This window comes from Trachypithecus francoisi, unplaced genomic scaffold (genome assembly GCF_009764315.1).
Source record: "Trachypithecus francoisi isolate TF-2019V2 unplaced genomic scaffold, Tfra_2.0 Lachesis_group1, whole genome shotgun sequence".
Lineage (NCBI taxonomy): Eukaryota > Metazoa > Chordata > Mammalia > Primates > Cercopithecidae > Trachypithecus > Trachypithecus francoisi.
This window is the reverse complement of record NW_022681454.1, coordinates 165,391,578-165,419,253: the sequence shown is the minus strand read 5'-3', so window position 1 is coordinate 165,419,253 and position 27,676 is coordinate 165,391,578. Positions and strand designations below refer to the sequence as shown.

The 27,676-nt window shown below is 35.3% G+C and overlaps 2 protein-coding genes across 2 annotated transcripts in view; one reads left to right on the top strand and one right to left on the bottom strand.

Moving 5' to 3' along the window:
- Positions 1–24,299, bottom strand: part of GALNTL6 (polypeptide N-acetylgalactosaminyltransferase like 6) — a 1,250,966-nt gene extending 1,226,667 nt beyond the window's left edge. The window contains exon 1 of the mRNA XM_033215693.1: positions 23,999–24,299. Within this exon, the coding sequence (XP_033071584.1) occupies positions 23,999–24,136 (138 nt within the window). The 5' untranslated portion in view covers positions 24,137–24,299. The remainder of the gene's footprint in view (positions 1–23,998) is intronic.
- Positions 24,300–25,116: 817 nt separating this feature from the next.
- Positions 25,117–26,577, top strand: LOC117086124. Its single transcript, XM_033215696.1, has one exon. The coding sequence runs from the start codon at positions 25,530–25,532 to the stop codon at positions 26,019–26,021; it is 492 nt and encodes a 163-aa protein (XP_033071587.1). The 5' UTR covers positions 25,117–25,529; the 3' UTR covers positions 26,022–26,577.
- The last annotated feature ends 1,099 nt before the right edge of the window (positions 26,578–27,676 follow it).

The following is a 27,676-nucleotide window of genomic DNA, read 5'->3' as shown; positions in this document are numbered from 1 at the left end:
CATGTCTTGGAATGCTCTACATCAGAATACTCAGTATAAAACCAGGAAACTGATGCCTGAGACACAGGCAGGTTTTAGATGGCAGAGAGCACTCCCTGGAGTGCTTATGCAGCTCCAGCCCTGCACGGCAGCTTAAAAAGGCACCTATCCTTGTGCTTCCTTTACTTGTCTGACCTAGCATATTCCCTACTGTTGAACACCAAACTCTGTAGCTCCCTATAAAGATCTGGGAATCAAAGATATGTGACCCTTCTCTAAGCATTTTTACATTTGTCCTTTACATTGGCAACCTTCAAACCTGGACCAGCACTTTGTTGCTTAGCCCAACTCATATATATATCCAGTCTCAACAAAGACATGAAAAAGCACTCAAGACCAATGTTACAAACTCATGTTTTGAAATGAAATTCATAAGTGCATGTGTTGTGTGATTTTGCTGCAAAGTAGTACAGTAAATATATGTAACTGAGTGTTAAATACCTATGAGGCTCTTGGCACTGGATGGAGAGAGAGGGAAGGCAGAAGAGACAGAAAAAGGGAAAACAATAAAATATTTATTGTCTTTGTAGCTACCATAAAAGTACTTAAAGCAAAGACAGAGGCTGGGCACTGTGGCACATGCCTGTATTCTCCGCACTTTGAGAGGCCAAAGTGGGTGGATCACCTGAGGTCCGGAGTTCAAGACCAGCCTGGCCAACATGGTGAAACCCCATATCTACTAAAAATTCAAAAGTAGATGGGCATGATGTTGTGCTCCTGTAGCCCCAGCTACTTGGGAGGCTAAGTCAGGAGAATCACTTGAACCTGGGAGACAGAGGCTGCAGTGAGCTGAGATGGTGCCATTGCACGTCAGCCTGGGCAAAAAGAGTGAAACTCTGTCTCAAAATTAATTAATTAATTAATTAATTAATTCATAATAAATAAATAAGACAGAAACAATGAATTTTAAACTTTTAAACCCACAATAAAGCAAATAAAGAAACAAACAAAAGAGCGAAGGGAGAAACTACATGGACAAGTGCTAATTAAGATAGTTACACCAAATAAACACAGCATTTATCTTGGAGCTTCCTGGTAACCAGGAATATATGACTCTCATTTCATAACCTAGTAACATAACATGCTAACCTATCAAAGATAAAAGAGTGTTTGCTGGAGTTTTGAGAGTAATGTCTCAGGGATGATTTTGTAGGTGAGTTGGGTAAATATTTCTAGACTGGAAATGTACTACATAATTAGGGGTCTCCTCATGGGCATTTTCACCCTTACATTATTTTAAAAGAATCTTAAACTTAATTTTTTTTTTCCTGAACGATTTAGTATGAAGTTGATGACAAGATGTCTCATAACTTGGAATAGTGACCTTGTCCTTCATAACCACAATACAGCAATCCAGGTCAGGATATTAACACTGATTCTTTACTGTCACCCAAGCCTCGGATCCCATCATGTTTCACCATTAGCCCCCTAAAATATCCTTTATAGAAATGTGATCTAGTTCACTCTCATGCCTTGCATTTAGTTGTAATATTTCTTTAGCTTCTTTCAGTATGAATTAGGTCCTAGATTTTTCCTGATTTTCCTGATGCCAACCCTTCTGAAGATTATAGGCCAGTTATTTTATGCATAAATTTGAGCATGTCTGCTGTTTCACTATTTGATTCAGGTTGTATATCTTTGGAGGGAATACCACAGAAACTATAATATTTTCATTGCATCCTGTCAGCTGACTCACAATTTCCATTTGCCCTATTTCTAGAGATCATTTTAGTCATTTACTCATTGTGGTGCCTGCCAATATTCCTCCTTATCAAATTACTCTTTTCCCATTTGTAATTATTAAGTATTTACATGCACACATGTACATGTATATTCATTTTGTGTCTATATTTGTATTACAAAACATGAATTCACATTGATCTCTCCATACCTTAGGGTTCATTCTAGGTTTTTCCCTTGACATATTAACTCTCTTCAATAATGAAGAGAAACTTAGCTTCCTTTTCCTTCAACACTGACTTATTTGATCTATTTCCTTGTATTCAAACAATCTTCCTTCATCACTACCACCCAACTCTCATGTGAAAACGCCCACTTCCCCTCTCCAAGGTAGTCGGTGACAATCATGACAGAAGACTGAAAGTTGAATGTGTTAACATGAAACACTGAAAACTCTTCTGTGGGATACAAAACAAAATGCTAAAAATCCGAAAGCATTTCAGGGAATTAATAATACAATCATATCATATTTAGGATGATGTTGGAGAACTAGAAAGGAGGAGCATTCAAATAGTGTGTGGTACATGACAAGGACTAGGGTGTCTTCAGTTATATTTTCTCTATTGTATTCACAAAGATGAGAGTAGAAATATTATCATTCTATTCTTCCATATCTTTTTATTGTCTAAAATATTTTTTAATAAATAACTATTAAAATAAAAAGATGCTGACTTGGCCTTGAGCAACTGTTTAACAGTCATTGTTGCCCCCAAAGTTCATCAGCTTATCTCCACATTGATGAAGAAGGGATGTGACTGACAGCAGTGCAGAGTTAGAAGCAGTGTGAAGTAGTTGCCAAAAAGATGGGATACAGTATCAGGTGTGTCAACTATTTTTATATAATTAAAAAATAATTTCATCTAGCACAACCACATTTTCTTGAGGGTCTGATATCAAATTAGCTGTTTCAGTGTCCACACCACTAAAGAATTCTAGGAGAAAGCATCGAGGAAGTAAATTTTATTACTGTTACTATTACTAGCACTATTTTATGATGCTATATGGCTAAATGATAGCATCATTTTCCCTTCAGCTCCAAATACTACATAAAATCTAATGATTATATAGATGTTATAGACAGTATTTTTCTACTTCGTTCAACTATCAATTGATTGCACCCTATCTTACAATAACGTTTAATTTTTTTATTTTTGTTTACAGTAAACCATTAATTATTACCATTATTAACTATTATTATTTTAAAATGAGAACAATAATAGTAAAAGAAATCTGACAGGCTGTCTTTAACATAAGATATGTCATAAAATGTACTTAGCCATTAGTAAGTAATTAGCATTCAGTCACTTGTAGACATATGCTAGTAACAATATAGAAAACTAATTTAAGCTCTTATTTATTAATGAATTATACATAACTATTTTCACTTTTCTCTAGATGTGAATAATTAGAGACTGTCAATTGCTTTAAAAATTAAAGCTATATCCATAAATAATATAAAAGCAATATAAAGATCTCAACCACTATAAATATTAAATGTTACATTATATATAATAATAACCATTGTGCCTAAGTAATATATTTTAGAGCTCAAGTAACATTTAATTTATGTTATAAAACTATAGCTATAAATAAACTATTGCTGTAGTTATAAACTATACTTATAAATAAAAATGTAAAATAATCTAGCACCTAATGATGTTAAACAATAAACAGTGAAACGAAACCCACACACATACATTTGCATAGACATGCAGACACACGCAGATACACGGACAGACACATATGCATACACATACACACAAAGCTGAAAATCCTACTTGACTTTAGAAAGAAATTTTCCATTTTTCTGTAGTACTTTGTATATTTTTCAAAGTAGACTACTAATATTCGTTTCTTGCAGAAATAAAAATAGAAAGTCATAGAAAATTAAACCAAAACGTGCTTATGACCTCATAAATCCTTTTAAATTTATTCCTCATTTCTAAGTGATATGTTTGTCGATCTTTCTTTCAAAATTCAATCAGAGCGAGACGGCAAGAAGAACACGGCGAATGTTCTTTGTCTATCAATAAGTGGTAAAACTAGGTGGTGTCTTTGGTTCTGGTGACTCTCAGTCTTTTTGCTAACTACTATAATATATTGTGACTTGTGGCTAAATGTTATCACTACAGCGTTCGTTCTTCAATTACAATAACTCCATCTCCACAGTCTAGGGGAAAACTGAAACAAGACAACAAAGTATTCCTCCTCCTGGTTCATCAGTTTTCTCTATAGCCACTAGTCCTGAGTGTTTTATCTAAACATGTCTGACTTACGCCTCTTGCCTTTACCCGTCTTGCCTGTGCCATTGAAAGAAAAGAGCATTTTTCGTGATTTTCTAGTGACACCTCTTTAGAGGGTACATCCACACTTTTTAAGCACTAGTATTTCCTCGCTCTTCCTAAAATCTATTAGGCATCACATATTGTAAATGTGTGTTACATGTAAAATCTATTAACCACCACATATTGTATCTTCTCAGTAAATGGAATGCAAAGAAAACCCTACATCATGCCATTATGTTTATTTTCCTACAAAGAAAGGCATTTGCAGAGTTTACCAGGATCAGTATCCTAAATTTATCAGGCCAATCAATCTCAAGTTCCAGTGTGTTAATTCCAAAAAGAGATGTACTAGTGACACCATCACAAAGCAATGTTGTAATAAGGAAAACCCCATGAGTCTCACAAATATTAATACTCAAACTAAACTGAGGCATGAATGTTAACTCATTGTGCAGTTTTGACCAATATATTCACTTAGTTTCCTCATCTGAGTTATGAGAAACTTAGGCAAGATTATTTTATCCATTTTCAAGTGGCAATCAATTCCGTGAGAGCAAACACACTGTATTTAATTGAAAATACTTATACTTAGAATCATATAATTTCCTGAAATATAAGCATTAATGTTTTACACTATAGCATCTGCTTGCAAACAGGTTTCCAAATGTTATCCCAAAGCCAGGAAATATGAGCACTTGGCTTTAAAAATTTTGTTTAATAAATAAGTGAAATTTTTTTTTCAATATTTCAAAGAAAGAAGTTTCTCATTTTGTGGCAAAAACATGAAAACATCTATGCAAACTTTTATAAAAAGGAGATCACATTGCATATTTTGCTCTGTATTTTCAAACAGTGGTTGAAATGATTTTGCTAGAGCAGTGTGTTTAAAAAACATGAAGATACTCATGGATTAGAGAAATATAGCTATTTGATAGGAAATATAGAATATATACATAAGCATGTTCTAAAATAATTCCCCTATTTGAATATATTTATTTTAGCAGGCTGGACCAAAAGTTTACTCCATAGGTCAAAGTCTATGCTAATATAAACCCATATACCAAGGCTAATTTATAGAGAAATCGAACATTATATTATAATTTAGACAATACTCTAAGCAACCGGAAGAGTTGAAGAGTGGAAATAACATTTCTTCTTACCATAGTTTATAAACAAATTTTACGTAACATTCAAAATGTGACTATGAGCCTGGACCATAAAAAGTAAAAAAAAAATGCAGAATCTACTACTAGAAAAGAAAATGACTGAAATGTCATAATAATTAAGATTTTAGCCAGGTATTTTGGTTGTTTATGAGAGAATAAGATCATTTTTCATCTCATTCTATTTTGTTTTTAATATTAGCATCTTCAAAAAATTCTGGCTAAACATAATGTGTGCTTAGCAGATTAAAATTGGAATAAAATATTTAAAAACCAAGAATGCATTCACAGATACCATTTGTTGTCAGCAATAATATTTATAATAAACAAAATATAAATTTAAAAAATATTAAACACCAGTCAATAGCAATTCATTGAGCATCCCTTGTCCATTATGATAAGCAATTTATACTTTACTTCACATTCATAAAAAAGAAAGCTGCTGTTAATATTATACCCTAGATTTCATACACAATTTTGTCCATTTACATACTTTCAATATTGCTTAGTACAGCACTAATCAAGCCACATGTGAAATAGGCCTTAGGGTAGCATCATCAAAATCAGGTTTTGACCATTCCATGATATTTTATCTTGATTAAAATGAGCATTTAAGACTGCTTAAAAATGGAAAAATTTTTCACAAATCTCTAACTTCCAGGAGGTATAATCAAATGGAGGTAATTTAAACATTTTGTTCTGATGACAGAAGGACCTAGAAGCTTATTGCATGTTTATGTTTGTCTAGAAATACACAGTTGTCAGCGTGCAATGCTTACTACTAGCTAGTCTAGACCTACTTACCTTTTATCCTTTAACTTTATGACTCTTTTGCTTGGGTTCATAATTAAGAATAAAAATCTATCTTGTTAATGAATCTTAAGTGATATTTTTGTTAGTCATGGCTCAATACTTTGTACTTACTCAAATAAAACCAATAAACCAGGGAATAATATGATGTTTGATAAAACGAGAAATGATAATTTTATTTTATTTTATATTCTTATTTTTTATTCTATACTTTTTGCAGTGCATTCACATGCCTATTGATCTTTACAATGGAACAAACTATATAAGTAGATATAGAAATATTATCTATCTATCTATCTACCTGCCTACCTATTCATTCAATGTCACTAGTGCTGGAAGAAAAATACTATCCAAAACTTGCCATAAATAAGACAATAAAAAAGTAGATATGAAAACAAGAACATATTAAATAAATTGATCCATGAGATAAATAAGTGTAAATAGGAATATCTTGCCCAATTTAAAGTTTGAGATACAAAAAAAGTAAAAGACTGAAAAACATGTATAGGTTAGATTACTATTTTATATTTATAATAATAACAGCAAATATCGGTAGCAAATATTTGATTTTTTTACCTGAATGAAAATATTTTAAAAATATATTCTTCTAAAAAATTTCATCAGAATCTTTACATTTCATCAGTAAAATGAAAATGAAAACCAATTTCCATGAAAAATATCACAAGGAATTGGCAGTTGTGTATAACTACATAAAATATTCTAAATTTGTCAATTATCCAGATCAAATATATTACCATAAGACAAGGACAGATTGTGTCTCAAATAAGCAGAAATATGTAACTGGATATACTTATAGGAACAACATACAATCATATAAAATATTTTTAAAAAACACGTTTGTGTCTAAAACACGGTAGTTACTTAAAAGTGTATCCACATATTTTCTTATAATATTAGCTGGGCGCAGTGGCTCAAGCCTGTAATCCCAGCACTTTGGGAGGCCAAGACGGGCGGATCACAAGGTCGGGAGATCGAGACCATGCTGGCTAACACGGTGAAACCCCGTCTCTACTAAAAAAATACAAAAAACTAGCTGGGTGAGGTGGCAGGCGCCTGTAGTCCCAGCTACTCAGGAGGCTGAGGCAGGAGAATGGCGTAAACCCGGGAGGCAGAGCTTGCAGTGAGCTGGGATCTGGCCACTGCACTCCAGCCTGGGCGACAGAGCGAGACTCCGTCTCAAAAAAAAAAAAAAGATAATATTAAAATGACACCTATGGACATATTTTTGTTAGGTAACACCACTTAAAAAGTTATGTTTTAGAATACAATTATTATGACACAGAACAATGTGCAATGGTATGTATAATTTTTGTTTAATTATATCTGTAAATGATATTTTTATTAATGAATGCCTTTGTGCTGGTAACATTAAGCAAAAAGACTCAATTTAAACAACTCCCTCTAATACTTCTATACATGTTTTTCTATTTGAATATAGCCAATAAACCTCTTTTATTGAAAACCATTTTCATACACTATTGAAATTAACACAAAAGCAAGTGAAATGAAAGAAGGTCAAAGCTAGGTAAAAAGTAGATAGAAATGTCAGAATGAAAAGTTAAAAAATTCAAAGTTGACCGTAGTGCTAGTACAAACAAGATGAGATGTAATTAATGTGCTTGATGTAATTTAGCATTACGAGAAAAGTTGTAGAATCATTTCATCAAACACAATGTTATTTAATTATCAGAACAGTAAGACATTTTTCCCCAAGACACTGCATTTAATATGCCTCTACCAAATAAAGGTTGTCATATCTATTCTAGCTCCTATAAATTTTCCTAATCTCTTTCATATTTTTACCCTTGAATTTTCTCCCTTTCTCTCCTTGCTTCTACATTTCTGCTACGTGACTGCTAATTAAAATGAACCTAACTCAAGGTAGATTTCCTTAAAAAGCGGGGTGTTGTTCAAAGGAGGACTTGTGCTGGAGAATCAAACTAATAGAAGTCTTAAGGTCTGAAGCATTCAAATTAAAATAAGTCCCTTGAAATATATCAGTCTGTATTCCCAAAATTACTTCTTTTAATGAAGTGTGCTGCTTCATGGTCACTTGTATTATGTATTAATGAACTCAGTCAACTACATGCTTTTTTTTAAAGATTAGTAAAGTTTTAAAAATAAGCTTTTCCTAAATTGCCATGGTAGTTATTTAAATGTAGACACACATTGTGCCTACACATTTTATAGTAAATGTTATACAACAGAAATTGCATAATTAAAGAAAGAGCAAATTCAATGGTTATATTTTGTTATTTATGTTATCATTGGCTTGTCTGGATGTGACTATCTTCTTTTAATAAAGCTATTAAAATAATCCATATCTTCTATAGCATAGTCAGAGGTCAATATGTTTGATGAAATCTTATAATATTCAGTATCAAGATCAGTTAAGTCTTGACATAATAGCATATTTAGTCAGGATAATGTTGACAGAACAAAAATATGCAAATGGAACATTAACTCATGAGTATGACAACTGTTTACTTTCTTATATTCATATTTGGCAGTACCTATATGATATTTATACATATTTGGACTGTGTATACTCTTATTTTTTGTATACATATAGCTCAACTCAAATAAATTCAATGTGTAAAAGACAACTTTTTGACCCTTAATTATTTCAAGAAATATTTATCAAGTACCTAATTTGTGGTCAGATAATGCTAGGCGCTGTAAGTAAAAAGAGGAAAAAAGACAGACAGTTCCTGATGGTATGAGCTTCCTGGGATTGCTGTAGCCAATCACCACAAACTAGGCAGCTTAAAAATACAAAAGTTTATGCTTCCATAGTTCAGGAGACCAGAAATCTGAAATCAAGGTGTTGGCAGGGATGCACTACCTTTGGAAGTTCTATTAGAGAATCCTTCCTTGCCTCTTAGAGCTCTGGTGGTTGTTGGCATTTCTTGAGTTCTTTGGCTTGTGGCCACATCACTCTAATTCCTGCCTTCATCTGCACATTGCCGTCTCCTTGGTATCTGTCTCACTTAGGGCTGCATCATTGTAATCTCTGTCTCTGTCTTCATATCTTATCTACGTCTTCTGTCTGTATCTTTTAATCTGTGCATCAAATTCCCCAGTATGTCTTTTATAAGAAGATTTGTGATTGAATTTAGGACCCATAATTTAGGGCAGATAATCTAGAATGACCTCTGCATTTTAAGACCTTCAAATTAATTACATTTGCAATAACCATTTTTCCAAATAAGGTAATACTCACAGGTTTCAGGGATTGGTACCTGAGCGTGTCTTCTTAGGTGCCATCATCCTACCCACTACTATGTTTAAGAAACTTGCTGATTAATAGAGAATAAACTATCTAAAGAGGTAGTTGATACTCAGACTGATAAGTACCATTATAAGCGCAGAAAAAGAAGATCTAACATCAAACTGTTGTATCTAATGCAAACATGGGAGATCAGGAAAGTTTCCCAGAGACTGCTTGATGAAAACTAGAAATTAACCAGGCAAAACTGCAGAGAACATATGTTGAAATTCCAGGGGAAAAATAGTATGATACTCTCAGGAAACTAAAAGAAGCTCAAAATAGTTGAGGCTTAGGGAGACTTGGTAAAGAAATAGTGATCAATCAGATGTGGGTGCATATCAAGAAGACTCGGGGTAAGCTGTATTAAAGAAACCAAGCTTTTATCTGAAGGTGTAAGAGTCCAATAAAGAGATTCAAGAATGGAGTAGCCCGCTCAGTTAAGCACCTTGGATAAACAGCTCTGGCTGCTGTGAGGGTGAACTTGAGAGCAAGCAGAGTATCCTTCTGAGGGTGTCTCACAGAACTCCAGGAAAGTTTTTAAGGTGATCCCAACTAGGACACTGGCGAGGGGTAAAAGGGATGTGGATGAATTCAAGAGAGACATTGTAGGAAGTACTGCTAGTACAGATGACCCCTGAAAAATGCCGGGGCTAGGGGAATTGACCCCTTGTGCACTCAAAAATCTGCAGAAGTTGCAGTAAGTAGAGACTGAGCCACTGCACTCCAGCCTGGGTGACGGAGGGAGACTCCATCTAATAAACAAACAAAAAAGGCATGAGGAAAAGACATGTAGTATACTGCATTGTATTTATCAATACCATAAGTTTATTTCATTTGTTTATAAGATGAATTGTCTGAAATGGCAGGCAACTGCAGCTGTGGACTTCCATCTGTGGTACACATCAAACAATTCTACTTTGTCTTGTAATGTCAAGACTCTCCTCTGCTTCTTGGAAGTACTTCCAGCATCACCAGTGGCAATTTGGGTCCCATGGTGCTATTCATGGTTATGGTTTTTGCACTAAACATGACCAGAAGTATGACAGAATTGTGATATCATGTTTTACTGAGATAGCAATTTACTAGACAGATGAACTGCTCACTTCTCCAAGTGATTAGCATCACACAGTGTTTTAAGCAGATACTCCTGATACTTGAACTCACTGTAATAGCACAAGGAGTGGCCATGAAATTACTGCAGTAGTATAGTATATATAACAGCTAATTTCAAGCAATTATAATCCAATACTGCATCTTCATATTTGTTTACATTTCTTTTGATTGTGAATGGTGCCAGGTATGGTCTGTAAATGTATTATAACTTGTGACAATTTTTTTCACTTTTTATAATAGATTTCTGTGTATTTTTATGGTAGCACATGAAATAGACTATCACCTACATATATTTTATGCATTCATAACATAACTTTTTTATACTACCAGAGTACATGGTTTATCTGCAAGTTTTTTTCCAATTTTCTGATAATCTCCAAAAAAGTTCAATGTATTTATTGAAAAAAATCCACATATAAGTGTACTTATGCAGTTCAAACCTATGTTCAAACCTATGCAGTTGCAGGTCAACTACACTTAGCATTCAATTGAATCTGAGAGTAAAGATAATGAAGGTAACAAAGACAGTGATCAACTTTCAGCTTGAAAGCTGGAATAGTAGCCAGGTTACTTCTTTAAATAAGATAAGACACAGAGAAGGAGGAAAGGTATAGAGAATGAAAGCAATTTAATTTCAGACTTCCAACATTTAAAATATCTGTTTCCAGATTTTAGCTTCATATGTGGTTCATGTTGCAAGGAGAGAAATTTGGATTAGAGAAAATAATCTAGGAGTCACCAACCTAAATTTGATAAGTGCAATTCTGAAGGCCTGTGAGCGATGCTCCCAGGGAAAGTGCAGAACAAAAAGTAATTGTACAAATCTCTGTGAAATTACATAATTCAAACTTAGAGCTGTTGGAACTTTAAATTTTCTGAGCCTTGAGGAGAGTGTGACTATGTGCCCTGAGTCACAGAGCATGCAGTTGCAACTTCTACCTTTTTCCTGTAAATAATTAAGACCAAACAGTGGCAGCCATAAGATCCCCTTAGATCATTGCCTCTATTCACAGAGTAATAAAGTAATCTTCCTTGTAATGTAGCAGTCTGTAACCAATCAAATAGCTGTGGCATATGCACTAGTCTTGTATGGCAAACGTAATGCTGTTGGACCTTTTTTTAATCTCTGCCTATATAAAGCATAGCCTTAACTTTTCCACTTTGGAACACTGATTCCATTCATTTGGAGTCCTTGTTTCAAGGTGGCTGTTCTCAAGTTTTGCATTTGAATCAACTCTATACTTAATAGTTTCTGAATCTCATTATTTAAGGTTGACACTCCCGATGAGCATATTTTTAGGAAAAGAACACAAGTAGGAGTCTGTAAAGGACACTGGTAAATGTACGTGAGTATGGGTGTTGGTTGGGAATGGCAGTGAAAACAGAAGAATTAAAATAGGAGTGTGCACCGAGAAGCCTGAGTTACCAGCACACATCACTCTATGTTTTCCTGTTCCACTCTCTTTTCTGTTTTCCAAAAGCTGTTTCTCCAACCCCTTCTCCCCTCAAATCTCCCACCTCACCACCTCTTCTCAGATGAAGAAGATTGTTTTCGGTAGAAGTGTTAATCTAATTTCTAACAAGTAATATGACTAATGACATGCAGCTTTGAAACAACTACTTAGAGACTGCTGATGGTACTGGCGAAAGGGGTTAATGTACATTAGCAGGAGTCAGATTCAGCCTGAGGTGGGTAGAAATGGAAAGTCAGGAATGGCTCCCCTACCCTCTCCAATAGTGGGAGAAACCTCAGCATGTTTCAATATTGTTGTGAGGGATGTTTTGAGAGGAAAAGGCTGAAAATAAATGAATGAGAAGAAAAACAAAATATGTGGACGTTCCTAAAGAAAGTTGTGATTCATAGTCTGGATAGAGGTTCCATATTTATCTTAAAGCTAGGGATGTTTTTCCATAGTAACAGGAGGCAAGTAGAGAATTGGGAAAACACCCATGCAAATGGCAGTGCTTTCTGGTTTGATGACATGAGTCGTGGTTCTCCCCAAATGAAAATCCCATACTCACAGTGAAGAACGAAGGAAGGCTACCTGCTAAGCATGATAAAAGAGGTGGTGGCATGGGAGATCTGAAGAGAGAAAGAAGACTGGAAAGAGCAGTTTCCGAAAACGAGGAAGAGAGCTGAATAGGAAAATGTAGAATGATTCTTTTCAGGTAGTTTATGTTTCACTGTGCCAGTTTATACTTTTAACTTATGAAAGATTGTCTCTGTTAAGGTGACACAACTAAGCTATATTTACTTTCTGATTGTATAGTTTGGAATAAAGTAACAGGTTCCAGCATTACAAACAAACCAGTGACAACAAAGAGCAACAGTAGAAGCCTTGAGTTAAAAAATATTTCTCACATCACACACATTGTAACAGTTGGAAATACGGTTATGCTCAACAGAATGTTTTTTATGATGCAAAAGATTCCAGTTTTGAAGTGTCTCAGCTTTCATCTATTCATTGGTCTAATAATTGATCAAATCAATCCTATGTGAAACTTGTCTTTTAAAGGAAAAGGAGGAAAAGAGAAGGCTCTAAGAAGCGGAGAAGAGGAGAGAAGAGGTGTAAAGTGATAGAGTTGCTTGTGTTTCTGCATTTTTTTTTTTTGAGCTCTATCTACTGGTTTCCCTGATGCTTATTTTCCTCTCTGTATTTCATATATTAGAACTCAAGATCTTTGTCTTGAAATGCCAAGGATCTTCCAAAAAATGTAATTTCCTCTGGCTTGTGAAAGAAAAGTTAAAAGTTTCTATGTAAGTGAAGAGGGGGGACAATTTCATTACGTAGTTGTTAATCTGACACCATTCTGCTAGGCTATCTAAAAAATGGTAAAATTCACTCGGCTAGGGAACAGAAGCATTTTTATCTTCCCCTACCACTTAGTTTTACACAGCTTTCCATTCCCCTGTCTTTCTGGCCAGCTGGCTTCTTGGAAGCACTAGAAGAGGGCGTGAGAAAGCACTTCCTTCATCAAGTTACTCAACTGTGGTCTCCAACCACATCGTTCTTCATTTTTCCAGTTCTACCTGACTGTTGGATGCAACCAAAGCAACAACCTTAAAACTCAAGTTAGATGAAATAATGAAGTATTCAGCCCTAAAGACATTCTTCTATAGTTGTCTTTGGCAACTAGACTGATTTAATGACACAATTTTTAAAAGATTGTTTTTTCCCTGAGGGCAGAATACATGTTCAGAAATTAACACCATGTAGTGAGAACAGAACTAAAAATACAAGGGGAAAGGTCATCAAAATAGCATTCGTTGCTGATTTCATATTCTGGGAAGAGCTACATTCTCTGTTGAAATCTAGTTTGCTTCTGACATGTGGGACCACATGCGACCTTACTTCAAGTTACAACATTTTTTAAAATAAGTGCCATATTATTTTCTGTATGGTCTACTCAAGAATTTAAAAAGTGAAAGAAGAAGTTAAACATGATTCAAACACTTTTAAAAACTACTTTAAAAATACAAAAATATCAAGAGGCATTGATGGATCTAGAAACAAAAAATAAAAATAAAAATGCAAAAGTGTATCCAAAACGGGAATCATATTCATGATGGTTCATGAAAGAAAGTGTGTGGGAACATGTTTTTTCTCTTTTTCCAATCTTAACTTTCTAGAATTCTAACAAGTAATAATAGGAACATGCTTTTTCTCTTTTTCCAATCTTAATTTTCTAGAATTCTAACAAGTAATAAAAGATAACATTTTAAATAGATTAACATGTACAATCCAGTTTTCTAAGCATTTTATGCAGATTAACTTATTAAAGCATTATACCAGCTAAATCCAGTAGACACTCTTTTTATACTCTTTTTAGAAATGAGAAATCTAAGACACAGGGAAGATAAGTAACTTGATCAAGGTCTTTGAGTAGTTAAATAATGGAACTGGAGCTAACACCAGGGAATCTAGAGCTAGTGTCCATGCCCTTCACCACTGTGCATATTGGCTTTCATAGTTAAATGATTATATCATTTCTTGTGTTGCAATGATCTAAGATATTTCCGATGTAGTTGTAATATATGGTGAACTTTATGTAATCTCAATAGTTGACACTGATAGAAAAATTCCTGTACTACCCTGACAAGTTTTTTTAATCTCTTTGCATTTGTAATATAAGATAGTACTATTATATATATATATATATAATATATATATATATATAATGGATTTGTGTTGAGGACTTAAGAGCAGTTTAATACAGTGTCAGAGAAATGTTAGAAGCTCAACAAATGTGACCTTAAAGTTTATTAATGTGTAGACTTTTATTTTCACTTTTATTATAATCAGTTTATCCTTTTATCATTAATATATTATCTTAGTATTTTTGGCAACTGAATATTAGCTGCATTAAGTACCACCACCCACCCATCTATCCCCATCTACTATATTATACTTAAGTACACTCTTGCTTGTTTATTTGTTTGTTTCCTTCACGCTGTGTGTCTGGTCATCAGCATTTATGTTGACAGGTAGCTTGCTTACTTATTGACAAGGTGGCTGTATGGTTTCCTGACATCTCCTTTCAGTACTATAGCCTTCAATCTTTTTCATAAGATTATATAAACTATAATAAATATCTGATTTTCCATCTGTCATCTTTCTAGCTAAGACATCTATTATATATATATATCTGTGTATATATACATATATTATATATATATATATATATTTTTTTTTTTACAGTGTATAGGCTATTTCAGAAATTTTTAATTACTTGTCTAAAGTAGTAAGATATCTGCCTGGGAAAAAAATCTCAGACATTCCTGCCAGGAGAAACATTCAAACTATTAAAAGCATAGACTCTAAATTTACCTTTTAGATAATAACCATTGCTGCTTCTCTTTTTGCTTTATTTCAGTTGACTATCTCCATCCTCCTTGAGACTATCCCCTTAATCTCTCAGAGCATCAGCCTTCTTCTGACTTGTATCTTACCAACCAGGGTCCCACATCCAGCCATTTACATCAATGCTGACCTCACCAGTATCCTTTATCCATCTTAAAAATATAAGATATTTTAGTTAAATATTTAGTCTTACCATTTAATCTAGTATAATTTTGTTTAAATTTCTATAATCGTGTGTAACTATAATCAAGAGAATACCAGGAACGAATTATTCAAGCCTAATAACCTTTTGAAACCCTTAAACAATGTGGCTGTTAACAATGCCAATTAGTTTCTCTTTCTATAAATCCAGAGCTCATGGACTCAAATTCTGTCTTTGTGCCTTCCTTACTTGTGAGTTCAGTTATACAGAAGAGCTTCTCAATGAATTTGGGGGATGATTAAATACTAAAGATACAGAGGACTTAGAGTGGAACCAACTACAAACATCACACAATAACTTACATATTTTTTACCTCTTCTAAACTCTAAATGATTTGAGCATGTATTTATTGTAAAGCCATGTAATCCAACCTTATATTAAAGTGTGTATTTGCCTTTCTTAACTAATAGATTCTAAGTTAATTGAAAACAGATTTATGGTTTCATTGCTTATTTCCCTCAGGATCTATCCCAGTGTGGTGCATGTATTGCATATCCAAAAAAATATTGTATCAACAATAAAAGAAAAATTGATAGTAGTAGGTTTTATATATTTTCTTATATCTTTATTAGGTGCACACAATATTTAAGGTTATTTACTACCTTCAAATGGATGTTCTAAAAAGTCGAGAAGGTATAGATTGCTATTCGTAAATCTTCCCTCATTATTTATTATGTACCAAGCAATTTAAACATGTAATCCAATTATTTCTCTTAGCTACCCTATTATGAAGTAATTTTTGTGTTTCCATGTATGGGACTGAAGTTTAAACATGTTAAATAGCATGCCCACAATTACATACTTCTGTAAGGGAATGAGGCCAACATACGAACTTGAAGTATCTGAACTCTCCTTTGCTTAGTGCAAACCATATGTCATTTTTATAAGAAGAACTGCCACAATGCAATATGTTTTATCTGTCCTCTAACTCTACTGAAAAAAATGCTAACTCCATAAACTAGCTGAATGATTTTGAGAGTTTTTATTCTACTTTTTCACTTTTTTTCTCCTGAATAATCCAGTCAAACTCATGACCAAGATTTAAACAGCAACAACAAAAGTAGTTCTCAGTTTCTTGCCTGTAATTAGTAAGAAGAAGAAGAAAAAAATGCTTATATGTGAGTCATGGGCTTTATTTTTATAGGAAATGAGAGTAGTCACTACAAAGAAATATTTCTTCTCTTTTTTCTTTTTTTTATTAAAAACTTCAACTTTTGGATAGTTTTCAATACAATACATCAAGAACTAGTTTTAGTAATTTTTGTAATAAACAATAATATAAAAAATAAATTAAACTTATCAACTTATCCTTAAGCATGAAATCCAAAATGTTAAGAAAAATGTCCTTTTAGTTTCTAAAACTCTGTTGACTGATTCAACAGTCCTCCCTACTAGATTCAACACATCAGTGACATTGCTCTGCTGTGCCCTCTTGACAATGTCTCTAAAAGAGAAGCCATCTGTAAATATTTATTAAACAAACACTAATTACGTTAGTAAAGGCAATGATTGTTTATAAACACTTGTGTGTAATAACAAAATATGTATCCGTTAAGCCTCCTTATACGCTGTTAAAGATGCTAAGCGTTTAATCCTCATTATAACACTATGAAAAAGGTATTATCACCTTCATTTTATTAATAAGAAAACTGATCTAGGGAAGATCCATAAGTTCTTAAATGTCACAACGTACTAAGCCAGAATTTGTAAGCCCAAATAATTTGATTCTAGAGACTACATGCTGACCTACTAAAAAAGAACAAGACTCAGTACTACAGAAATTCTGATATTTCTCCTTAAGTTCAGTTGGATTTTCCAGCTGGGGAGACACGTCAGAAATAAGGGCAAAGGGTTGGGAGTGGGGGTTCGTGCTTGCAGTCCCAGCACTTTGGGAGGCTGAAGTAGGGGGAATCTCTTGACACCAGGAGTTGGAGACCAGCCTGGGTAACATAGTGAAACCCCGTCTCTACAAAAAAAAAATTTAAAAAGTTATCCAGGTATCATGGCGCCCGCCTGTGTCCCAGCTACTTGGAAGGCTGAGGCAGGAGGACTGCTTGAGCCCAGGAGGGTAAGGCTGCAGTGAGCTACAATTGCACAACTACACTCTAGTCAGGGTGACAGAGTGAGACCTTGTCTTGTGGAAAAATAAGTCAATATATGAGGGAAAAGGAAAGGCCACCTACTAAAACTTAGGTGGCATACTTAACAATTTGGTCATTTTTAATATGATGGAAACATTCAAAACTATTATAATTTTCTCCAGATTTCTAGATTTCAAGTATTGAAATCATAGTCCTTGAGTATTTGAATATTTGAAATAATTCAAAATTAGCCCTCTTAGTCCTTATTGAGAAACCACCAGTCCTTAAGACAGGTGGTAGCTATTATCATGCTCTATAACAAGCAGAATTGTGTTAATTATATTACATTATAACAGTGACTCTCCTATTTATAATCTGTGCCATACTAACATGCTAAATACTCATTGTGAGTTTCACACTTGCTAAGTAGATGTAAGCACTTCTAGAGATGGATGCATTTTCTTTATCTTTCTGCATACTTTTCTAGAATAATTCATTTCAATGGTGCTTCAGATTCTCCTAACTACCTATTGTGGATTCAAAGCATTAGAAAAAACAAAAAGTTATGGAAGTTAAAAATATTGCAGAAAACAAAACAGTTGGGTGGATTTAATTTTTCTTTGTAAGTGAAACTATGCATATGGGTATATGTATATGTGTATGTCTGTTGCTAAATGAATTAATAAAACAAATACATTTTATTTGATGGTACCAATAATTCAGTTCACATCTTTTTGTCCTACCACACTGGAAGCAAAAAACTTGGTGGAAACATTGATGTGCTTTACCTTGAATTCATCATTAACCCTAAATATACCTTTATTTGTTCACCCTCTTTCTGATGCCATTTTGCTTGTTAAGCAGTGACAGACATCAATACATTAGTGAGGAAAGTTAGAGTTAATGATGCCTTGAAGTTTTGTGAATGCTTGTCCTTCTTTACAACCTTTAAATGAACCCTATATAGATATATTTTTGTGTCTACCTAAATACATATTTCCATAGCACACAGGTTTGTTATTTGTTGTTTTTTGCTGTCCATTCAAGCATTACAATTACATTTTGAGATAATTTAGAAATCATTAGCTGTAGAGTGAGGTGATAAGGAGAGCAAGTTTAGGACAGTGCGTCTTTAATGTCATCCTCAGAACCTTCTATTTCTTTGCACATTTGCACCTTTGTTTAGTAACAGTAATTTTGTAAACAAATACAAATATGAGCAAAAGAAAAGAACATGGTCTCCTTAGATGGTTTGAAAGATCTGAAGTTTCCAGAGCGAAAACTCTTCCCCATAAGCAAGCCAATCATGGGAGAAATGGGAATGCATGATGCACCAAACATATCTAAGTCTGATTCTATATTCCACTTACATCTTGTGATGCCTTCTCGTAATTTTAAGTTTTATCTCCTCCTGTAATGTTCTTGCTGATGTCCCTTAGCTTGTCTTTCATTTGTGTAAAAATGTTGCAAGGAGAGACATGGCTGCAAACTTTCTAAGGGTTGTCGTGGCTACTCCTGGCAAACAAACAAAAAAATTCAATCCTTTCTTCTACACCACTTAAATCACTCAACCTTTCTCACCCTTTTCCTATATATTCCAACTTGATTTGGCTCCTTTGATAGGAAAAACCTATAGGAAGCTAATTGATTCAGCACAGCTTGTCCAACTCAGAAATGAACAGAGGGGAAAAAATCATCTTTCTTTTTTTGTTACCAGATTGTGAACAGAAGACTGTTTTACACTCTGTCTCCCATGGGGCAATGTGATGAACTAATCATGTAGTGATCTACCAGGTCACAGCAAACAATTAAGATACTTGTTACAGTGTTCCGTGTAGTGCCACCCTGTAGTGATTCTGAATGGATTTTCCATAAAGTCAAGAAAAGGTCCTTTGAAACCCTAATTTCAAATCTACATCTTAGCTAATTAAGAACACTGTGGCTCAAACTAATGTGTCATTTCGCATCTAGTGTATTGATAATGTGCCATCCTGAGTGTAGGTGTAAATTTTTCCTCCTGTCCTTAGCTCTTCCAAATTCTAAGGTATTTGCTGAAAAAGGAACACAGACATATTTTACAGCTTTAGTGATCAGCATGATAAAAAATAATGCATAAGACAGTTTGCATACACTGAGCACCAATTACCTGATATTTTCATGTTATAAAATGAGTTTTAAAAGTCACTGGAAAAAAATTTTTGTTCAAAAAGCAGGCTCCCCCTGCAGTGCAGGGCTGATTAACATTAGATGAATTAGACAAAGATGCTAAGGTATCCCCTTCAGAATATTTTTTTTTAATGGAAGTAAAATCACATATCTGTCAAGCATAGTTTACAAGTGAATCTGACAGAAACAATGCATTACCTCACAATATTTTCCATATATAAGGTGTGATCTCTCAGGACTTTATTCATCTTGTTATGTGACACGTACGAATAGCCCTACTTTAAAAAGAGAAATTCTGAAATTCAAATAAATAATGATTCCACAATTTCAAAGACACATAGAGGATCTAGGCTTTTTTTTTTTTTTTTTAATGTGGTAGAAAATCTAGGACAAGATAAGCTTCTAAAATCATTCTGAACAGTTTTAAGGAAGTCTGTTTTAAAATTATAAGATTTGGGCCCTCATTTTTATTTCAAAAATTGCAAGATCCTCTTCATATTCTAAATATTCTTGAATTATGTCTGTAATTAATATTATTTCCAAGTTAGTTGTTAAATTACTATTACCATTACTTTTTTTTGGAATTTGGGGTTTTTAAAAATGTATTTAGGAAAAAGTATTTGGTGCTAGGTTTTTTTCACATATTCTTGAATAAGTGATTAAGAAAAGAGAAACACAATAAGACTGGATATAGTAGCTTTGTTCTAAAGTATAGCATTATTCTATATGCAATCCTAATTCACAGCCTAAATGTGTAAGTGGTATTTAATTCAAATACAGCTGAAACAAGAGAAGAGGAGCATTTCAAATGTTTAACAGAAAAATGAAGCTAAGAATTACTGTACAGTGATTATATAGCAATCATTCTCAGCTAAATATATTATCAATAGATTCTTTTAATATACATATATATTTCTAAATGACATAAGGGAGATAGTTATTTCATCCCAATAACAAAAAAGAGACAAAATTAAGTCAATTGAAAATAACACATCACAATTATAGTAATGTAACAACATCTAAATAAAAATTTAAAAACACTTTATAATTTTTATAAAATCTTAAAATCTCAAAACTTCATATTTATTTCAGTGACTTGATTTCAAGTTTGCAGAGCCCAAACCATAAAAAGCTTTTAATTGCGTTGTGTTATTAAAACTGTTGTATCGATCCCCTTTGGTTTTCTGAGAGCAAAGGAAAAAGAAAAACTTCGAAATAAATAACTTGGTAATTTTTACATCTTTGTTTCATTTTCTGCAACATAGATGCAGAAAATTTTTAAATATTAGAAAGTTATCTTACATTTATTTTTAAATGAAGGTCTAGAAAATACAAACTATTAATGTGTAATCAGAGAGTAGATTTGAGGAAAAAATATGTTAAATACTAAATATTGTGAAAATTAATCCACATGGTTCCATCATTGTTTCCTGTTTCATTTCCCTTTATTTTATTTAGTTCAGATTGCAGAATTAGTACAATTCATACTCAATACTAGATAGAAAAATTACTAGTGATATGATCTGCTAAAATATAAATACTGCATATTTTAAAAGTATTAGCCATTCCATAATTTTGAATTTCCATACATTAATTTTTTCCCCTGTAACCTTTTCTAATAATTAAGCTATTTAAAACAGTGCAAGTTTTTCAGTTCTTATGACCACTACCACATGATACTTAGAACTAGAACCCCTGGCTGTTTTACACATAAGTGCTGTAAAAATAGTTCACTCATTTGGGCACGTGACTTGTTTGACTAGCATCAGTACTTATTGCTGTCAGTGCTTCGATCTGCACATTATCTTCACCCTCAGCATTTTGCAACTTGGAGAGAAATATGGTAATAAATGGTTTCTGGAGAACATTTAGCAATTAACCATGAAAATGTCCTTTAAAAATTAATTGCTAAATTGAAATAACATATTACCCACTAGCCAAATTATGTTTCAATTTAAAAACTTATGTGTTTAGTCACCTTGCTAACATTGAAATATATATACATTAGCCAAATATTACATCACAATATTAAGCATGTTTGAAAAGTTGCTTTTTATTTGTTCCAATATAAATATTAATTACTTAACTCTTACTTACCCAAAACTTGCTTATTGAGGACAACATATCCTAATTTTCCTTCTAATTATAATAAATAATAGAATAAAACCAATGAGAACTGTTTCTAGTTTACAACGAATTCTATCTTTCAGTAAGTAATCAATTAATTTCTGCCTTTTAAATTTTATATTTTAATCTATAAAAAGTATTAGTTTTAAAACTTTTAGGTAATATTAAAGTAGATGATTGACTTTCATTTTAGGGCTTATTTTCTTTCCCACTTGGTTTCAAAGCCTTTGCATAGGGTTATTAAATTGGAAGGTCATACAATATCCATCAATCTCAGTTATTTATTCTACAGTATATGAAACTTCTCTCGCCACCCCATGTCTTTTATACCCATTACTTTATTACCTGAAATTAAGTATCATTTGCACTACAGAAGAACCAGAAATAAGGAAACAGTCTTAATTATAATAATGACAGATCAGAGAGTTAAACTGTCACAGTAATTTTTTTATGCTACTAGACAAACAATTTTCTCATTCAGGGTCAAAATTAATAGAGCCAATGTGAAAGTTGTAAGAATCTCATTAATAAAATTAATTAGTGTTTTATGTTAGCTATACCAGCAAATACTTCAGATGGTTATTGCTAATTGAATTAGCAAATTTCAAGAAAAAAATAATTTTGCCTTTCTTATTTTACCAACATAGAATGGAGATTTTACACAATAGCATATTGACTATTAAAGTTATTAAAATCCTGTTCTACATCAAGGGTTGAATGATGCAAATAAGAACAAAAAAAGTTTCACATCCAAAGTGTCCATCTTCTTTTTTTTCACTGGAATGACAAAACAGAATATACTTCAAACCAAAACAGAATATACTTCAAACCAAAGTTGAATTCCCATTAGAAAGGATAATAAATATTAACAACTAAATGAAAATATGTCAACATTTATCCTCAAAATAACAATCCACAGAAAATCCTTGGACAACTCATTCTCTTTAAAGTTTAGAGACTGGTAATGACTTTTTCTCATGACGAGAAAGCAGATTACCTCTTTATATTTCACAACTAACCACTGTGCAAAAAGAAAATTAAACTTCATTAAGTATAAGAGCAAATATTTAATGGCCATTACTATATACTGCTGTTTTCCAGGAATGGACTGCTTCAACATTTTCTATGTGTGGAAAGTGCAGAATGTTCATGGGTGATGACCCTTGAAAATAAGAATATTAATATTCCAAGGCGATGCACAGGACTAACTGAAACAGTGGTATATCAATATCATGAAGAAGGCTGCATTCTGTTGTTAAAAGTTTAATTATGGAAGCTATTTTATTTATTAATAAACAAGGAGTTCGACAACATTGATTTTCATCAACATTTTGGGAAGTCTCGTTTTCATTATTGTTCACTTGGGAACACAGTTATTTTGATTCATGTTAAGTCATGAGGTATATACATACTAATGAGTAACATATTAAGTAGAAAGAAAACATATTATACTACATATCTTTAGTATGGGTGTTTCCAGTATGACAGCAAGCTGTTAGCAACATACTGTTATCAAGCGACTGTGAAACGGAATGAACATCCTTAATAACTCTGCCTGTGTACCCCATGGCAGCACCTTAGCAACAGGGGAGACGAAAGAAAGACTTTAAGTTTCGACAGGGTAAAAAGCTGTTGCTAAGCAAAATTTACAACCAAAATACTGAAAAGTGTAGCTTGATTTTTAAAGAACCACTTCACAATCTTAATGATTTAGTTGGCCTAATTCACCCGAACATAGACTTGCATGCCAAATGGAAACCAAAAACCTATCCTTGTCACTAAACTTGCACCAAACCCACTCCCACCTCCATAGCTAAACAGTTACCTTTCATCCACCTCAAGTCAAAATCAACCTAAGACCAATGGTGAAAGATTATCTTCTTTTCTTCTTGACCTCTCTTATACTTCTTTACTAGTTGTACATGTCACGGTGTTACTGGCTGCAATCTTTAGAGAGCTACTTGCTTAAACCCCAAAGTCTCTAAAGTCTTGCAATAATCAGCTTTGTCAAGACTTGGGGGAAAACCCAAGGCGATCCCACAATGGGTTTCTGGAGTCCCCGCACCAGTATCACTACTTTACCAATCCTTCTGTGATCTTTCTCTGGGTGTCACTTACCTGCTGCTCCCCGGGTTCCGCTGACTTCACCAGGTGCTTATCCTTGTACAGAGACCAGAGACCAATGTTAGGCAGGAAAATTAAAGCCACCGTGAATAACAAAGTCATCTGCAGAAATCTCTTCTGTTTCCTCTTCATTGCAAATGGTAACAGAGAAGAAAAGTTAAAGGAGATGGCTCCCTGACTGCTTCTTGTGTTTAGTGTCAAATTCCTTTCCTCTCCCCTGCGAAGCACCAGAAACTGAGAAGCTACAAACTTTTGTTGCGTGCTCAGCACCAATCTGCACGATTCAGAGGGAGTTGGCCATCTGCAGAACAAACGCACAGTTACTTTCCCCCCAGAAAACTATGACGCAGTCATTATCTATTGGCTTAGAAATAAATGACTTGACTGAGGAAATCATTAAGCTCATTGACCTCCATTAATACAAAGCAATGGAGTAAATATGGTCGTTTCATTGACTAAAGGTAAGTTATGAAAAAGTCAACAGCATGCTAGATACTTAGGTAAATGGGAGTTTTTGTTGCTGCTGTTGTTCGCCCCCCACCCCCTTAGTGTAGGAGGGCTTGGTTGGGGTGGAGCGGGTTAGGAAAGAGAACTGAGAGGAACTGCCTCAACCCCTTCAAGTGTCAGGAAGAAAAGTGTCCGCTTTTGACATTGGAACAGCGTCACCTTCCTAGTCTTCCCTGAACATCTTTTCCAGTGCTCCCCTTGGGATAACCCACCTGAACTCAAGTTCAACTCCCTCCGGAGCCAGCTTGCCTGCGGGCTCCACCGGGATGCAGGGACTCCACCGGGATCCAGGCAGAACTCTGGTTCGGATGGAGGTCCACGAACTCCTGGACCTTCGCGCGCTGTCTACACGCTCCTCTGTAGGCAGAGGCTGGGAGCCCCGGGACCCTGGTGGAAAGGAGGCTACAGATGTCAGCGGAGTCCAGTCAGGAAGTGGTGGCGCCGCGACGTCCCTTCCTCGCGCGGTCCTAGGAATGCGATCCTCTGAGAAGTGAGCGCTCTGCCCATCAATCTCGTCCCTTCCCCCGGTGACGCTCTCACGCTCCGCTGTTCATGTTACCATTCTTTTCAGGCAACTGAACGAACCCACAGGACCATCACGAGCACCTAAAGGGCAATATTTTTTAATTTCCTCTTCTCGTAAAGGAGATGGAGGCGGAGAAACCGAAGTCTGTGCTGGGCTTGGAAGCCGGCGAGGGCGCTGTGAGGAGGAGCGGAAGGCGGAGGTGCGCCGCGGCTGCACCCGGCCGCCGGCACTCCACTCCCCGGCGCCTGCCTTCCGCTGAGACGTAGTTGGTGTCTGCCACGTGCGGGAGCCGGGAGCCCGGGAAGGGAGGACAGGCCGCCTGGCGGAGGTGGGCAATGCCGCCCGGCCTCCAGACGCTATATAAACAGACCCGGACGCGAGGGCAGCGGCGGAGGGCAAGCGTGACGCTGGAGGAGGAGTGGGAGCTTCCAGCCTGCGCGGGTCCTCTCTTTCCCTGCCAGGGCTTTTCCGGGTAATCTGGGACCGACAGGGATGCCAGTACCCCGTCATCTCACCCAAAGGGCGCCAGGCCAGAGATTCCAGGGGAAAAGTCGCCGGCTGCAGGCGGGTGTCCCAGGAATTCCTCCATGGTGCCGGCTGGAGCGCGGCGAGCCGTGGCGCGGCGGCTGCAGTAGGAGGAGGCGACCCCGGGCTGGGCCGGTCCCGGGGAGAGGGGATCCCCCGGGCCGCGCGTCCCGCCGTTCAGGCCAGGTAGGGAGTGGGGAAGGAGGAGGAAGAGGATCCCGAAGCAAGGTAGAGCTGAGGCTCAGAGTTCTCAGGCAGCAGCTGCTGGAGGACACCGTGGAGACCCAAGGCGGCTCTCTTCGGGTCTGCAAACACCCGGGGCCCCGGTTAAGATTTGGCAGTGCCACCCTGCTCCTCCCCCGCCTTGCACGACCGCACTCCGCGCGCCTTGTCACTGCGAGGGCTACCTGTCCTCGCACACTCCTCCGCGATGGCCAGAAAACGTGGGGACCGAGATAAGACTCTGGCGGATGGCACTCCTCCCTCCACCTAACATATCAATGCACCAACGCCCCTGACCGCACACGCAGGAACCTGTGGCAGCCTCACCAAGGGACAGCGTGCCCAGCACCGTGCACTGGGCACTCTTGGATCTGGAGCTCACAACTCCGGAAGGAATGGGGACTTAGATGAGGTGACAGACATGCATGCAATGCAGGCTGAATGCGCCTGTCTAGAGCCAAAAAGAAACGCCATAGTCACGTCTTTGTCACAACCTGGATATGATATCCACATGCTTGGGGTAGACATGCTTGGGATAGATAAGCTTGTGGACTTCAGACTGTATTTTCTCTTTCCCTTCTTTCTTCTTTCTCACCCTCACCTCTGTCACTCCCTCCTTTTCTGCTCGTCCTCTCTTCCTCCCCTTTCTACTCTCTCTCACTCTAGTGTCTCACTTGAGAAAGACCTAGATTTGAGTGGGAAGAGTTATGCCTTAAACTGTTCGCTTAGAAATTCAAAATGTATTTGAACAATGTAAATGGACTGTATGCATCAATAAAGGGCTATGCTGTAATATTTGTTTTCGTGAATCACTTGAATTTTGAAATAGAATGAAAACATATTTAATAAATGTTGTTGAATGTGTCCTTTATATCAAGACCAATTACCTTTAAATTTTATATAAATGCAACTTATTCTAGAGTGTAAGAGACTTAATTCTTCACCCCCACCCCCACACATACACTTTGCCTTTTGTAGTCTGCATTATTTTCTAACCTTCTTTTTCTCTCTAAGGAAGTGCAGTTTTGAAACACAGAAATATGAATTCTGGGAAGCAACATAGCAGGGAGAGTTTTCCTGGAAATATTGTCAGGTGCTCAAGGAAATACATTTAGAGAATCATTTAATTATATTGGATATATTTTTAAGTACTGATACAGTTATTACTTTTCAAAGTTAAATAACTCAAAAGTGAACTTGGAATTAAAAAAATAAAATCTTTCACATTTTAAACAATACCTTAAAAAATAGTCTTGGATCAGGAATGGGCATACTATCATTCTATTTGTTGAATCCAGGGTGTTGAGTTGAAACATGCTTCATTACTGTTAAACTAGTAAATGGTCTTGCATACAACACCCATTCAGAAAAAATCATTAATTACAGTGAGTGGACATAATCACTGCTACTTCCCCAATCAAGTACATGCAGAATACATGGTAGAAACTGAAAGGAGAAAATTACTGTGTTCACCTCTGTTTTACAGCGTAGTTCCAGACCATAACTTTAGCTTTTTCTCCTTTTCTGTATAATTTATTTGTTTTTGATTTAGAGCATAATTTCTCTTTCCCCTTCAGTCTGGTATTCTTTCACTATTTCTCATGTAAATTACCAACAGATGACAATGTGTCTAAAACTGATATTTTAGATTTAGTTTACAAACAAAAAAACTCCAGATGACAGTTAACTTTTTTGCTCAATCCAGATTAAATGCCAATATAAATGTGTGTGGGTATTGTATGTATATAATATATGTGCATATCACATATTATATTAGATGTAATATAATGTATGTATAATATATGTGTATATTATATATATAATGCACATGGACATGGTCTTTTAAATTTTGACTTATATAGAAAGACACCTGTTCTATGCTCTATTTGCAC